This window comes from Crotalus tigris, unplaced genomic scaffold, assembly GCF_016545835.1.
Source record: "Crotalus tigris isolate CLP2741 ecotype Arizona unplaced genomic scaffold, ASM1654583v1 scf7180000018468.2839379, whole genome shotgun sequence".
NCBI classification, from domain to species: Eukaryota; Metazoa; Chordata; class Lepidosauria; order Squamata; family Viperidae; genus Crotalus; species Crotalus tigris.
This window is the reverse complement of record NW_024097024.1, coordinates 1,726,532-1,740,606: the sequence shown is the minus strand read 5'-3', so window position 1 is coordinate 1,740,606 and position 14,075 is coordinate 1,726,532. Positions and strand designations below refer to the sequence as shown.

Here is a 14,075-nt window from a genome sequence, read left to right as displayed (position 1 = left end):
AGGTTATTTAAAATAAGCATTTAAGCCACCCAGAATTGCCTTTGTGCTGTTTCAGAAATTTTTGAAGTCTTTAAAACTATTAAAAATGGGAAATCTTCAGGTTGTGATACACAGAGTATTTTAATAATCAATTTAAAGATGTCTTAATACCTTAATTTTTATTTTTATGCAATAGTTGCATTGGAAAGATCCCTTACCAGAGTCCTGGAAAGAGTCTGAGGTAGCTCTAACCTTTAAACTAGGTAAACATTTTCAGGAATTGATAGAGGATCATTTCACTTCTTAATATAGATTTTAAAATCTACAATAAATTATTAGCTAACACCTAAAACAGAGGTAGGCAACCTTGGCTCTTTTATGACTTGCGGACTTCAATTCCCAGAATTCCTGAGCCAGCTGACTCAGGAATTCTGCGAGCTGAAGTCCATGAGTCATAAAAGAGCCAAGGTTGCCTACCCCTGATCTAAAATGACTATAAATAAAATTACTCACATAAAATCAATTTGGTTTTATTCCAAAAGACATGTATTTCCCCTACTAGGAATTATTACACAAATTGCCAAAATGAATAACTCTTCACTAGCTATATGCTCCTATATATATGTGAAGTTTCTGATTCTCTGGAATTACATTTTTTTTAAATAAATACAAGTAGTCTGGTACTTATTTGAGCCCAATTGAGCCCAAAATTTCCGTTCCTAAGCAAAACAATTGTTACGTGAATTTTGCCCCATTTTACGACCTTTCTTGCCACAGTTAATTGAATCACTGCAATTATTAAGTTACTAACACAGTTGTTAAGTGAATCTGGCTTCCCATTGACTTTTCTTGTCAGATGACAAAAGGTGATCACATGATACTACAAGTGTCATAAATATGAACCAGTTGCCAAACATCCAAATTTTAATCAGTGATCATGGGGATACTACAATAGTCATAAGCATGAAAAAGTCATAATTCACTTTTTTCAGTGCTGTTGTAACTTCAAACGGTCACTAAATGAATGGTTGTAAATCGAAATTATCTGTACTACAAAAATATAAATTTAAGACTGGCTTTTGTAAGATATTGGTCACAATTATCTTTCTACTACTAAAACTCTGTCATGAGACTGAAGCAGTCATCACAGGGCAGCAATTTTTGAAACAAGGTATCTCAAATGTCCTAGCTTACAGAACAGGTTCAAAATCTGAGACCCATAACTTCTGAGGGAATGAAATTTGAGGACGTTGTGGCTGCTTCAGTGCTACTGGCTGCTGAGCTTCATTTTCAATATTCTGTGACAATTTCCCAGCCATTCTCACAATCTCTTGCTCCCTCTCCCACCCAAGAGCAGCCACTTACTTGCCTTTTGGGAAGGAAAGGGAAATTTCAGATGCCTCCTACCAGATTCCCACCAGGAAACAGAACAGGGAAGCCAGCAGAAAGTTGGAAGTCACTCCTGCTGCCACTGCTTTTTTGCACACCCTCAATCATTCTGTTTCTCTGTTTAGATATGAAAATATCTCTGAAATGGTTGATTTCAGGGCACAGGTTTTATAGTGGATAACTGTTATGACTCTATTCTACTGAAAGATTCTATAGTAATTGACTACTGTTTTGTATCAATCTTTATTATTCAATGTAGCTATGGAAGCTCTGAAAATAGAACCAATGAATAGACTTATGGCATACAATTAGGTAATAAGAGCTATCTTTGAAATTTATGATATGATTCTGACTCTTTTGAACACCTCCCATTCAACTAACCATATCAATAAAGCCTTAAAGAGAAATTTGAAGGGAAAGTTGAAAAGGAAGCTCAAAATCAATTTAAGGATTCCAACTATATATAAATCTTTATAGTATTTAGGGATCAATATTACCAAAATATTAATGTTTATCAATAAACCTATGCCTACAATGAAGATATTAAACCAAAAAATGAAAAGTTGGCCAAAAGTATTTCAGGATGGATTACAACTGCCAAACTGAAAATCCTTCAATGTTCAAAATTTATCAGTAGAAATTCCAAAACAGGTTTTCATATATTGTACACACAGGCAAGAAAGTGCTTAGAGAACTGGACAATCACTATGATCTGACTCATATGGAAAAAAGGGAACCTAAATAAAGAACAGATAAAACAGTAAAAGCTAACAAATTGCCATGGTTTTTGGTATCAATTTAAATAATTACTGGGTAATACCGAAATTATAATTTCATTAATTAGCCCTTACACCAATTTTGAGACTACTTAACTATCTAGAAGAACTAAAAGGATCGATTTCAAAAATGGATTCTTCTAGAATTATTCATTGCTGGCACTTGACTTGTCAGATTGACACAACTCTGGAGAGGTTGTCACCAAAAAGCTCTGGTTTTAATTTATGGGGGTTGTGTAATCAAGTACTACACAGGTAGTACTTGATATTTGACATTTAATTACGATTCAAAGTTACCACGGTCTTGGAATAAATGACTTACAACACATCCTCAAAGTTTTGACCATCACACCATCATTTAGATGCTTGGCAACCAGCTCACATTTATGATAGTTGCAGTATTTTGTGGTTGCATGATTGTGATGTGTGACTTTCCCACCTGTCTTCTGACAATCATGATTTGCTTAATGATCACAATGATCTGCTTAACAACTACAGTAAAAATGGTCATAAAATCAGGTCCACTCATGTGATGACTTGCTTAATTACTGCATCTTTAGTGTCCAAGATTCCAGTTCCAATTGTGGCAGTAAGCCAAGGACTACCTGTTCCCCTTAATACAACTCCTCCCCCAAAAACCAACCAGAGGGACGAAAGAAATAAATCTCCCTGTGTTAGTGTTATTGCGTTTACTTATTGCGTTTAATGGTTAAAAGCTTTTTATTTATTTAATCTTAGCAGTGAAAAGAGTATTCACCTAAAAATAACATTGAAAATCCTTAGATAATTTAACAACTTCTAGAAAAGGTTCCAAATAAAGTTAAAATAATAAAATAATGTTAATTATCTGCGTAGTGGAACAGTGGCTAGAATGCAGTATTGCAGGATAACTCTGTCCATTGCCAAGAGTTCAATCCTAACTGGCTCAAGATTGACTCAGACATCCATCATTCTAAGGTTGGTAAAATGAGGGCCCAGATTGTTGGGGGCAATATGCTGACTCTGCAAACTGCTTAGAGAGTGCTGTAAAAGCATTATGCAGCAATATATAAGTCTAAGTGCTACTGCTATTGCTAAAATACCAGAAGTAGCAAACACAATTCTATAAAATGTAGATGGATTTTACATTATTTTAATTGCAACAGTTCTACCAGCAACCTTTTGGATCAGAGGTGCTATGGAGAAAGATTTTTCTGCGGACCAGAGGGTGTGTGGTTTTGAATACTGCCTGCATCCTGAGGATGGAGCTTTGCTTATTTGTGCGGATTTCTTGCTGGCATGCTGTGGACCGGTACCGGTCCACGGACCGGAGTTTGGGGACTCCTGCTTTAGATATGTTAAAAATCAATTTGTATATTACCTGTTTCTATCTACTTTCTAGGACATATTTTTCTTATTTTTTCAAGTACAGTATCATCAATCTATGTTATTCAATTACTTGACAGTATTTGTCAATCATAATTTAATAATAATTTAAAAAGTACACCACCATAATCTGAATATACAACTATATGCCTATCTAAATAAGGAGACGTCTGCATTGATGTGGCTTTTTTCTTCTGAATCAAAGAATTTTAAAAAATTCTATAAATAATCATTAACTCTTATTAAAGATAATGCACATTATTATTACATATATTTGACTGGTGAACTAAAAGCTTACAGTTACCGTTCATTTAAATTGAAACAAACTGTAATCCATTAACTTACTTCGATTTACTTGGCTTACAGACAATATTATGTATTTGCCAATCTTTCATCTGACAACTTGCAGAACAGTAACAGACCTGCTTACACTTGGTGCATCTTAAAGATCCTAAAAAGATTATACAAAGATTACTGGGGCATCAGAGAAAAATCTTCTTGGAGAAAAGCAATTGCAAACAATTAACATGTAACTAGCAAGAAAGCTACAGTACAAGTGTATAGATTCATTAGGTATTAAGCTTTAGCTGAAGAAATCATTTTCTGCATTGTTTATATCAAGGCTGAATCAGACAGCTACGAAGAATACTTAGCTTTATACTTCAATTCTTTTTATAGAAAACTGTTGTAAGCTTGTACTAAACAAGTCTGTTTTCATAACAGTAGTTTCAAGTAATAAAACAATTATTTCAGTAAACTTAATTCAACTTATGTGTCTATATTTGCTTCAATTTGACAGATATAGGCTGCAATTTCCATAAGGCGACTTAGTAAATTTGTGATCAGATTTAGATATTTCAGCTGACACCTGAATTCACATTACATTAATTTCACTTAAAAACTATTAACAAGTAGCGCTATTTGATCACACTTTTAACTGACATTTTAAAGCCTGCATTATTTTATCATAGATTAGTTAACGAAAACTTACCAAACAGCCCACAAAAATGGCAAGTGGGCTGATATAAAGGACTTAACGGACTGGATTTATAGCTGATAGGTAAAATTTTGTCAGAACTTGATAAATGCATTGCTTGTATCAATGTTGAGTCAGATACCTACAAAGCATATTTACAAATATAAACATATGTTTATCTTAAATTTGTAAGATATTACTATTGTAGTATTTTATATTAAAATTCTTAATTTCTCAGAAAGTGAGACTGATACAGAATACACAAAATTTAAAAGTACATGTCTCTCAGAGAAATATACAACAGCTATGTTAACATATGACTAGGCCAGGTTTTCTTTAAATACTTGAATATTATATTACATACATTGAATAATATATGATACTTTAACATAAACCAAATTACAGTTTATTATTAGGTATAAATCTAAATCCCGCCCACCTAGCAGTTTGAAAGCAGGCAAATGCGAATAAATAGGTACAACTTTGGTGAGAAATTAACAGCATTTTGTGCACTTTGGTGGCCAGATGACCTGGAAATGTCTTCAGACAACTTTGGCTCCCTTGGTCCAGAAACAGAGATGAGCACCACCACCTAAAATTGGACACAACTGAACAGGGGAAACCTTTACCTTTGTGAATCAGACAGTAACCTGGGAATAGCATACTTTATTTCAATTAACAATCATATTAATGATGACAATACGACAGAGAAAAATTGTTACTGGAAACTTACTGGATTTATTTTCTTTGTAGAAGATAGCAAATTATTTATAACTTTGAAAGTCCCTACAATATAGAATTGAAATGTTTAGAATCAAATAATTTTTACAGATTAAATATATTTTTAAATAATTTATTCAATTTTATATGTTTTTTTTGATCAGATAAAATGCTTATCCAGAAATAACCTATGGTAGATTTAGATGGATTCAATTCTAAGTTAATGAAGTTTTACAGTACAAGAAGTTCTAAGTTCTAATCATCAAGGAAATATGATTCTTATAATTAACTTGAGACTTCAACTCAAGGGAGCATGAAACCATTACAGTTAGCCTTAATTTAATGACTACCTTGTTTAACACCATTTGCAGTTACAATAGTGATGAAAAAGTAACTTTATGACCAGTCCTTGCATTTAGCATACAACCTTCAGAGGTCTGTAAAGCAAAATTGAAATAAGATCATAACTTAGCACAGTTACTGTTTTACCTACTAACCCAGGGGTGTCAAATTCGGAACGTCACATGATGTGTCGTGATCTATCGCGACTTTTTCTCCATTGCCAGCGATGGGGTGGGAGCGGTTTTGGCAGGACATATCCGGTCTGTGGGCCGGCAGTTTGACACCCCTGTATTAACCATTTGGCTTAATGAGAAAGTTCCTAGTCCTAATTCTGGTTGTTAAAGGGGGGCTGTGATATTTTTTTGGCATATAAATGATCCATATGCTCAAAACATTACGTTCAATGCTATTATTCAATAATAGCACTATTCCCAATATTTACAGATAAACAATGATTACAAGGTTATAGCATACCACTTTGTTCTTTATTCCAATTAGCTGGTTTTCTTACCAAAACATACATACCTTCTGGATCATTGAGCTTTGATTCTGGAGATTGGGAAGGTGAGAGTTGGTTGACAAACTCCAGAGAATTTGCTGGAGGAGCTTTACCTGATGAAAGAACAAAATTAACCAATTTTACAAACGGAAAACATTTTTTAGAACCAAACGCTTACAAATAATTAACCAAAAGTTATTATTCCTAGTTTTCAAAATCTCACAAGATAAAATTACAAAAGGGAGTATGTAAAAATATAGCGCTACAAAGTACATTAAATTTAAAGGGTTTTTTCTCACCTTTCATTCCCACTCCAGCCACATTTAATGAAACAGTTTTGTGATCATAGCCATCATGGTTGCTTTCAACTGAACCGTTCCAATTTGCAACAAATAATTTTGCCTGCTCACAAATTGAAAAATTGTTGAGTAATGATGGTACTTTATCATCAAGTACAATACTTTTGAAGTTGGGGCTTGTGCTGGGACTTCTCAAAGACTGATTTGGACTTTTGAGATCCCTTATCTGTAGCCTTTGTTCCATTTTGCACACATCTATATTAGAATCATTTCCTTACAATTTCATGGATAACTTAATAGCTAGGAAAGTAAAATAAATACATTAACAATTAAATTGTACTAATAAACAATCCTAAACATAATTTAGATATTTCTACATGTAATGTTTTTCTGTTAAGCCTAGAATATGGGCTAAATCATCTAACCCAGTGGTTCTCAACCTGTGGGTCGGGACCCCATTTGGGGTCAAATGACCATTTCACGGGGGTCACCAAACCATGCTGTCCGCCATTTTTTTCCCTTTTCCCTAGCTGTCCTACTCCCTCTTATTGGTGGCCACACCCACTTGGGGGTCACCACAACATGGGGAACTGAATTATGGGGTCACAGCATTAGAAAGGTTGAGAATCACTGATCTAACCCCTCAGAACGTAACATAATATTCATAACAATACTTTAAAATGCAAAAGAACAATTGTTTTAAAAAATGTTTTCAAAAGGGAATCATGTATTAAATCAGGAGTTTTCAAACTTGGCCCTTTTATGACTGGTGGACTTCAACTCCCAGAATTCCTCAGCCAGGCATGCTGGCTGAGGAATTCTGGGAGTTGAAGTCCATAAGTCATAAAAGGGCCAAGTTTGAAGACCCCTGTATTAAATGCTTTGACCAGCAAAACAGATTTTCTAAAATTAGTTTCTCATATTCCTTTTCATTGAAAAAAATCTGGAAAAAGTAATTGAGCAAATTTAAACCACTTTCAGCACACAGAAGATATCTGATAGCACCTTTTCCACTAATAAATGTTATTAAAAGGTTAAAGCTGTAGTATGCTGCAGTTCACTTTATCAGATGCACAGAACAACAGTTAAGACTATTTAGGATTTAAATTGTGATGGAGGGAAGCAGAAGAAAGAATAGGTTGAGCATTCAGATTATAGGAGAGATAGTTTAGTCTCATATATTAATTATAAAAACTGCTACCAGACATTCTGATTTTTTTTTCACAAATTCTCTTCCTACAATGTTTTCAATACACACAGTTCTTCAAAGAAAACCAATATTCCAAACTCTTTAAAGCCATTTTGTTTTAAAGTTTAAAGAATCACATCCAGGAATATTAACAGTTCCATGCTATCTGCCTCAAGTTTCAAACACATACAGTAATTTCACAATATTGGCACATGGATATATTTCAACTGAAATTTAGAAATTCAAAAGGTAATACCTTTGTATTTCTCATACTAGGGTTATTTACACATTCTCATACGAATCAGAGACAAGCTAGTAATACAGCAGTGAAATCACTTAGTCACACAAGTTCAATTTATGTAAGTACTAGCAAAATACACCAAAAATATAAGCATACATAAAAAAGCATTATTACACAATGCACAGAGTTTGGAAAACCACAGGCCACAGGAAATATGATTTACAATACTTCATTACTAGTAAAACTAAAACACTTAGTCCCAACGAACAGGTTTCTTGGCTATGGTTTTGTCTATTCTTCCTTTTCAAGAATTTAACGTTAATATTCCACCTTGGCCAAACCAAAACTTTACGGTCTTTTACAGTAACAAGGGTATCCAGCCTAGGAAAAACAACGATCGCACGCCAGATTACACGCTTAAGACTCGTGTCTGAAAAGCAAATGAGAGAAAGCTTGGAAGGATCCGGGATTGAGACTACTTAACTCTTAAGCTATTAATGGCGCGGAGTGAGAAGGGAAGCGAATTCACACACCAGCATTAAATCATAATTGGTTGCAAAAACTGCAACTTTTACAACAAAGCTTACACTCCAAACACGGACATTGCATTAGGGCTCGTGCAAGGTGTTAATGTAGTCCAAAAGTAAAGGACGCAATATCTAAAACCCGCATGGAAGAGATTTAGCAATTTGTGGCTCGGCCGGCCCACTCCAGACTGGGGCAAAAGCATTCGCGGGTGTATTCTCCAGGGGTCCTGGGCGAGCTTAACTGCAACCTACCACCCAAAGGTTGAAGTAGAAGCGAAAGCCTGGGAGCTTACATTTGATAGTTTGGAAGCACAACCCGCCACTCTCCCCACTTAAAAAATAAAGGGCCGCAGGGTCTTTTCAACAGCCTTCTCGGCTATTTACTCCGAATGAAACGAGGCTTCGTTCCGGACGTTTAGCCTCGTCTCCTTTTTTCCACCTCGCGTGATCGCCAGAGCGCATGCGCCGCCTGTATAACCGGAGGACGCGGAGATTCTGAAGGAAATGCCGGGAAAGGGGGGGGGGGTGTTTTGCCTGCGCGAGCTGCGTGTTTGCAAGCTGTATTCTTAATTCTTTAAATTTTCTCGATGATGCAAACTCTTTTCATGTTGGTTCGGTTCGTTGTCTAGGGTGTACGGTACCTGTGCCTTAGCTTTACATATTTTCTTGCACGAGATTTGGACATCCGATTTCACTGCCTGTACCTAAAATATCCGTGTACAGCACAATAGTATAATAATACTGATTTTTAGGTATTTGTCAAATGCTAAAGTATGAGCATTGTGTATAGGTGGCATTGAACTTGTGTAATTATTTCAGTGCTTGCTTTCTTAGGAAGTAACTGTTTGGTTCCGTGCATTTGACCTCCTTAAGTAATTGCAGTGTAAAGTAATCTGTTTCAGACACTAGGATATATATCTCAGTCCTATATCTGAGCCCAGTAGATTAAATACTATACCTTCGTTTACTATCCAAAGCAACTTTTTTTTCCTAAGAAAGTTGTGTTTGCAGAAAGAAAATGCTCTTGCAGAATTTGAAACTCAATAACTTGCTAGCCTGCAATTTATTGAAATAATCAACTGTTTTAGATTCATGCAACATAGCAAACCACAAACTAGTCAGACATATTTCAACCTACTGTTTTACTAACCCAGCTAGGGGAGTTAGTTTATGCTTTGGCGAGCTGTGTGAACCCACAAAATAAACAGCTAAATTAACTAACACTACCTCACACCATAAACTATAAGGTAGCCATAGGACACTGAATTGCCAACTAGTTAACTACATTTTACTCTTAACGTGCTGTTTGATCTCATCCTGTGTGATAAAGATATGCCATAAAACCTAGAAAATAATGGTAATTCAGTAATCATGATTCAGTTAATGTTATGTAAAAATATTGCCAGAAACTAAAGCATTATAATTATGGATCTTATGGTTTGGAGCACTTTTGTGCAAGAATGTGGGTCTGAAGCTTGGATTTTTAAATAATTTCTTAATGAGGAAAGCTTTCAATACTCTATTAAGGATGGGTTCCTTGTTATTCATTTTGCCTCTTTGCTTACCAATATTTATATAAAACTCGACAACATCTGAAAGTATTGGTTGAAATGCTATTCCTTGCATATACATGGACTTTAACTTTCTTGACATCAGTGATTACAATGATGCAGTATAAATATATTGCTGTAACACAGTGTTTCTCAACCTTGACAATTTTAAGGCATGTGGACTTCAACTCCCAGAATTCCACAGCCAGCAATGCTGGCTGTGGAATTCTGGGAGTTGAAGTCCACATGCCTTAAAATTGTCAAGGTTGAGAAACACTGCTGTAACAGTAGACTCATGTCCAGATATCAGAAGCCACATTTTTTGGCCACATTACCACACGATGGAACCAAAAATCAATGCATTACCAGATGGATTTGTAACTGGTTGACTCATTGTGTAGTCCTTAATGGAACTGCATCTACATGGAGGGAAAATTGCAGAGGGGTACCCTAAAGTTCTGTTTTAGCCCCAATACTCTTCAATATATTCATCAGTGACTTAGATAAGGGAATAGAAGGGGAACTCGTCAAATTTGCAGGTGACACCAAGCTGGCAGGAATAGCCAATACTGCAGAAGATAAGCTCAATATACAGATGGATCTTGATAGAGTTGAACAATGGGTCTATCTAACGAAATTCAATAGTGGGAAAAGTAAGATTCTACATTTAGGCAAGAAAAACCAAATGCACAGATATAGGGATAGCTCATTTCTTAGGTAAAAATCAAAATCCAAAAGCTTTGTCAAATGTTCTTTGCCATCAAAAGTCCAGTTAGGGTAACCAGATATAAATTTTTATTTTAGCCCTCGTTGAATAAACTAATCTTATATTCAATTTTTTAATTTTTAAGAATATTTTTTTTAAAACCCTTCAACCCATGGATCTCTATTGCTCAAGCACAGATGGCTTATCAGACTGGAGCATGCTGGTAGCCTAACAAAAACAAAGTCCAACTGGTTTTTAGATCAGGCTATGTGCAGAGAATGGTGGCCAGAAGCTAGTCTAGGCTACTGTAATGAATTACAATGAAGCAGCAGTTTCTCAGGAAGGAGAGAGTACATTGCAAAGGGGAGGGGTGTGTGTGGGCGAGACAAGAGGTAACACAGCCCAGAGCTGGATGAAAGATAAAGGCAATTTTAAATCTCTGATATATACACCAGGGCAAAGAAAATGGCTGAAACCAGAATCTTGTGGTTTTATCACAAATGTAAACATGAGAGAAAGAAACTGGTTATACTTAGACAAATTAAGAAGTATAAATCATTTGATAGAATAGACCTGTGGTGGCGAACATATGGCACGCGTGCCACAGTTGGCACCCAGAGCCCTCTGAAGGCACGTGCATCCTCGCCCCAGCCCTAGGCCTTCAGCTGGGTTTTATAAAACTTTTTTGCTTTAGGCCTCCACCATGTGCAAAAAAAAAAAAAAGAATAAATTTCAACTTCTTGCAGGGAAAAGAAAATATCGCAAAGTTGGAATTAATTGAACTTCTTAGTCCCACCCAGTCTACCATTATCACCAATGGGCCATGCCCACCTGGCACCTGATGATACATAAGTGAGTTTTGGGTTGCAGTTTGGGCACTCAGTCTCTAAAAGGTTCGCCATCACTGGGAGAGTAGGCCTCCCTCAGATCCAACTTTGTGAACACACGCCCTGTACCCAAGTGGATCAGGTCTTTCATCAACAGGAGTGGGTACAGGTGCTTCACACAAACCACGTTAATCCCGCGGAAGTCCACATAGAGCCGAAGGGAGCCAGCTGAGAGTTGGGTCAGTGTGCACACATCAGCTGGGGGTCGGTGGAAGTGCCGTGCACCACCCAACTCCCAAAGATCAACTGGGAGCCGGCCCAGCCTCCGCGTATCGGCCCAGCTTCTGGGAATCAGCTGGGAGTCAGCCCAGCTCCCTGCCAGCAGCTGGGAGTCAGCTTGGCCTTCCTAAGGAACTATACACTTCCCTCCATGTAGATGCGGTTCCACTGAGGAAGCCAGCTACGGATCCATCTGGTGGTGATGCTGCCTAACCCACATTTCTTTGTATCTTATTAAGTAGTAGGTTGTGATCTACTTTATCAAATGCCTTACTGAAGTCCAAGTAAATTATATCCACAGCATTCCTCTGATCCACTAATTTTGTCACTTGGTCAAAGAATGCAATAAGATTTGTCTGGCATGATCTGTTTTTGACAAAGCCATGCTGGCTTTTAGTAATGACTTTGTTTGCCTCTAGGTGTTCGCTGATTCGTTGTTTGATTATCTTTTCCAGAATCTTCCCAGGTATTGAGGTCAGGCTGATAGGTCTGTAATTTCCTGGGTCCATTTTTTTTCCTTTTTTGAACATGGGAACTACATCAGCTCTTTTCCAGTCCTCCGGTAGTTCCCCAGTGCTCCAGGATCTTTGAAAAATATAGTTCAATGGTTCTGAGATCACATCTGCCAGTTCCTCGAGAACCCTGGGGTATAATCCATCTGGTCCTGGTGATTTGAATTCGTCTAGGCTGGACAGGTGCTTTGGCATTTCTGTGTCTAGACTTCAAGCAAGAGAGCCCTATATGAGTGGCTGGTGCCTACCCCCTGCAAAAGATGGAATCCTGGCGGGAATGCAGCTGTAGAACCAATAGAATATCCAATTGCTGCAACATGCGTGATAACTACATTACTCCTTTGCAGGTCAATAGGCCATACCTCACCCCAGCAGATGTAAGATCCTAAAGCTGCTGCTAGGAGACCTCAACTACAACTCGATAGTATCTACATGCTGAAGAATGTGGATACCTGCGGGAGCAGCTACTGTTGCTACTTTGCAGGATGAACTGGCGCTGTGCAGATACGACCCTAGAAGATCTTGTCTAATTGCACATGTGGTAGCGTGAGAAACACCAGCTGCCTGTACTGTGTATAGTTACTTGGAATCATTCCAAGAGGCTTGAAGAAGCGAGTCATCAAAGAAAGCAGATTCAGCTCCGTGCTAAATATACAATATGGGTGTTGGGCACATCGATTTCTTTTCAATCATGATTGGAAAGGTTCTGCATGTGAGCTAATCTAGAAAGATGGGTTCTACGAGTTCGGGGTCTGTATAAAAGCAGATTCCCCGGACTCTACGAATGACAGGCTACTTCCACTCCAGCATTATTGTTCGTGGACTACGTTGTAGTAAGAAAGCTCTGCGATTCTACTCCAATCTCCAATCTCAATAAGCTGAACCGCAGTTTCTCTCCATGGCGACGTTAAAAATCAGTAGTTTCATTTAGCAAACGGCTCTAATCCTCGAAACCCGTGCGATCTTTAAAAGGCAGGGCCGTTACTCCCAACCAGATTAGTCCCAGTGGGAGGGGGAAGCGAAGCCTGATATTTTACTAGGCATGAATCGCAACGCCCCGATGAATGACGAGATGCAGCTTTCGGGCTGCTGAGTGAGGAATTAACCCAGACCTATTCGGAATATTTTCTCCTCCCCCTTGCAGGCTGATAATCGGATCTCGCTCCGCCTTCACTCCGCCTCTCCAATGAAGCTGGTCTGGATCCCCGGGGCAGCCATCTTTGTTGATGTGTCAGCTTTCAGTTCCTGTTAGGGGCTGCAGCAGGAACGAGAGGAGCGAGAATGACTCTGTACCTCCCGCTACACGCACACCCACCCCCTTACGCATTCTGGGTCTTCGGTTCTAATTAGCAATGGGAGAGCGGCTACTAAAGCAACAGATGCTCCGGTGCCCAGTCTCCTAGCAAACGGGTAAGCGCTTGCCGACTGGGCTTTGGAACATATTGCGATCTGATGAGGTTTCAGTCACAAAGAATGTAGATCAAGCTAGGTAGGCTAAGCGAGAGGAATGTGGGCTCGGGTAGTAGGCAGGAAAACCTGCTCTTGCTTACAGGGGTGAATTCCCACGACTTCTTTACCTATCTACTCGAGGTGGTTTTGTTTTTAATTGGGATTTTGACGTCAAACACCGAACCTTCACGAGGCTTCCTCTCTGCTTCTCCCGCGGAACCCCGCGTAGATTATTAAATGCGGTTCCATAGGGACATTATTTCTTAGCCCTCTCCTCGTATGAAAGTATTCGTTGGTTTTGTCATTTTTGTTCAATATCGGTGGACGGTCCTGTTAACATTGGATACCAGGAAGTAAATGATAGAAAGGTTCTCCAAGGTGTTGGCCTCAAGGTCAGATATGTAAGGTGCGAGGAATTTCTTTTAATTCCTTAAGTGACTGATCCTTCAA

At 37.9% G+C, this 14,075-nt stretch overlaps 2 protein-coding genes across 7 annotated transcripts in view; one reads left to right on the top strand and one right to left on the bottom strand.

Moving 5' to 3' along the window:
- TDRD1 (tudor domain containing 1) overlaps positions 1 to 8,750 on the bottom strand; it is a 35,012-nt gene extending 26,262 nt beyond the window's left edge. For 2 of the 6 annotated variants that reach the window (XM_039352722.1, XM_039352723.1), the window contains exons 1-6: positions 8,596 to 8,750; positions 6,346 to 6,645; positions 6,073 to 6,159; positions 5,219 to 5,271; positions 4,501 to 4,627; positions 3,855 to 3,960 (exon numbers count right to left, since the gene is read on the bottom strand). In XM_039352722.1, coding sequence (XP_039208656.1) covers positions 3,855 to 3,960; positions 4,501 to 4,627; positions 5,219 to 5,271; positions 6,073 to 6,159; positions 6,346 to 6,589 — 617 coding nt within the window. In that variant the 5' untranslated portion in view covers positions 6,590 to 6,645; positions 8,596 to 8,750. The remainder of the gene's footprint in view (positions 1 to 3,854; positions 3,961 to 4,500; positions 4,628 to 5,218; positions 5,272 to 6,072; positions 6,160 to 6,345; positions 6,646 to 8,595) is intronic. The other 4 variants (XM_039352724.1, XM_039352725.1, XM_039352726.1 and 1 more) reach the window with 4 other exon arrangements.
- Positions 8,751 to 13,373: 4,623 nt separating this feature from the next.
- Positions 13,374 to 14,075, top strand: part of CCDC186 (coiled-coil domain containing 186) — a 36,797-nt gene continuing 36,095 nt past the window's right edge. The window contains exon 1 of the mRNA XM_039352720.1: positions 13,374 to 13,586. The gene's annotated coding sequence lies outside the window, so the exon portion shown is untranslated. The remainder of the gene's footprint in view (positions 13,587 to 14,075) is intronic.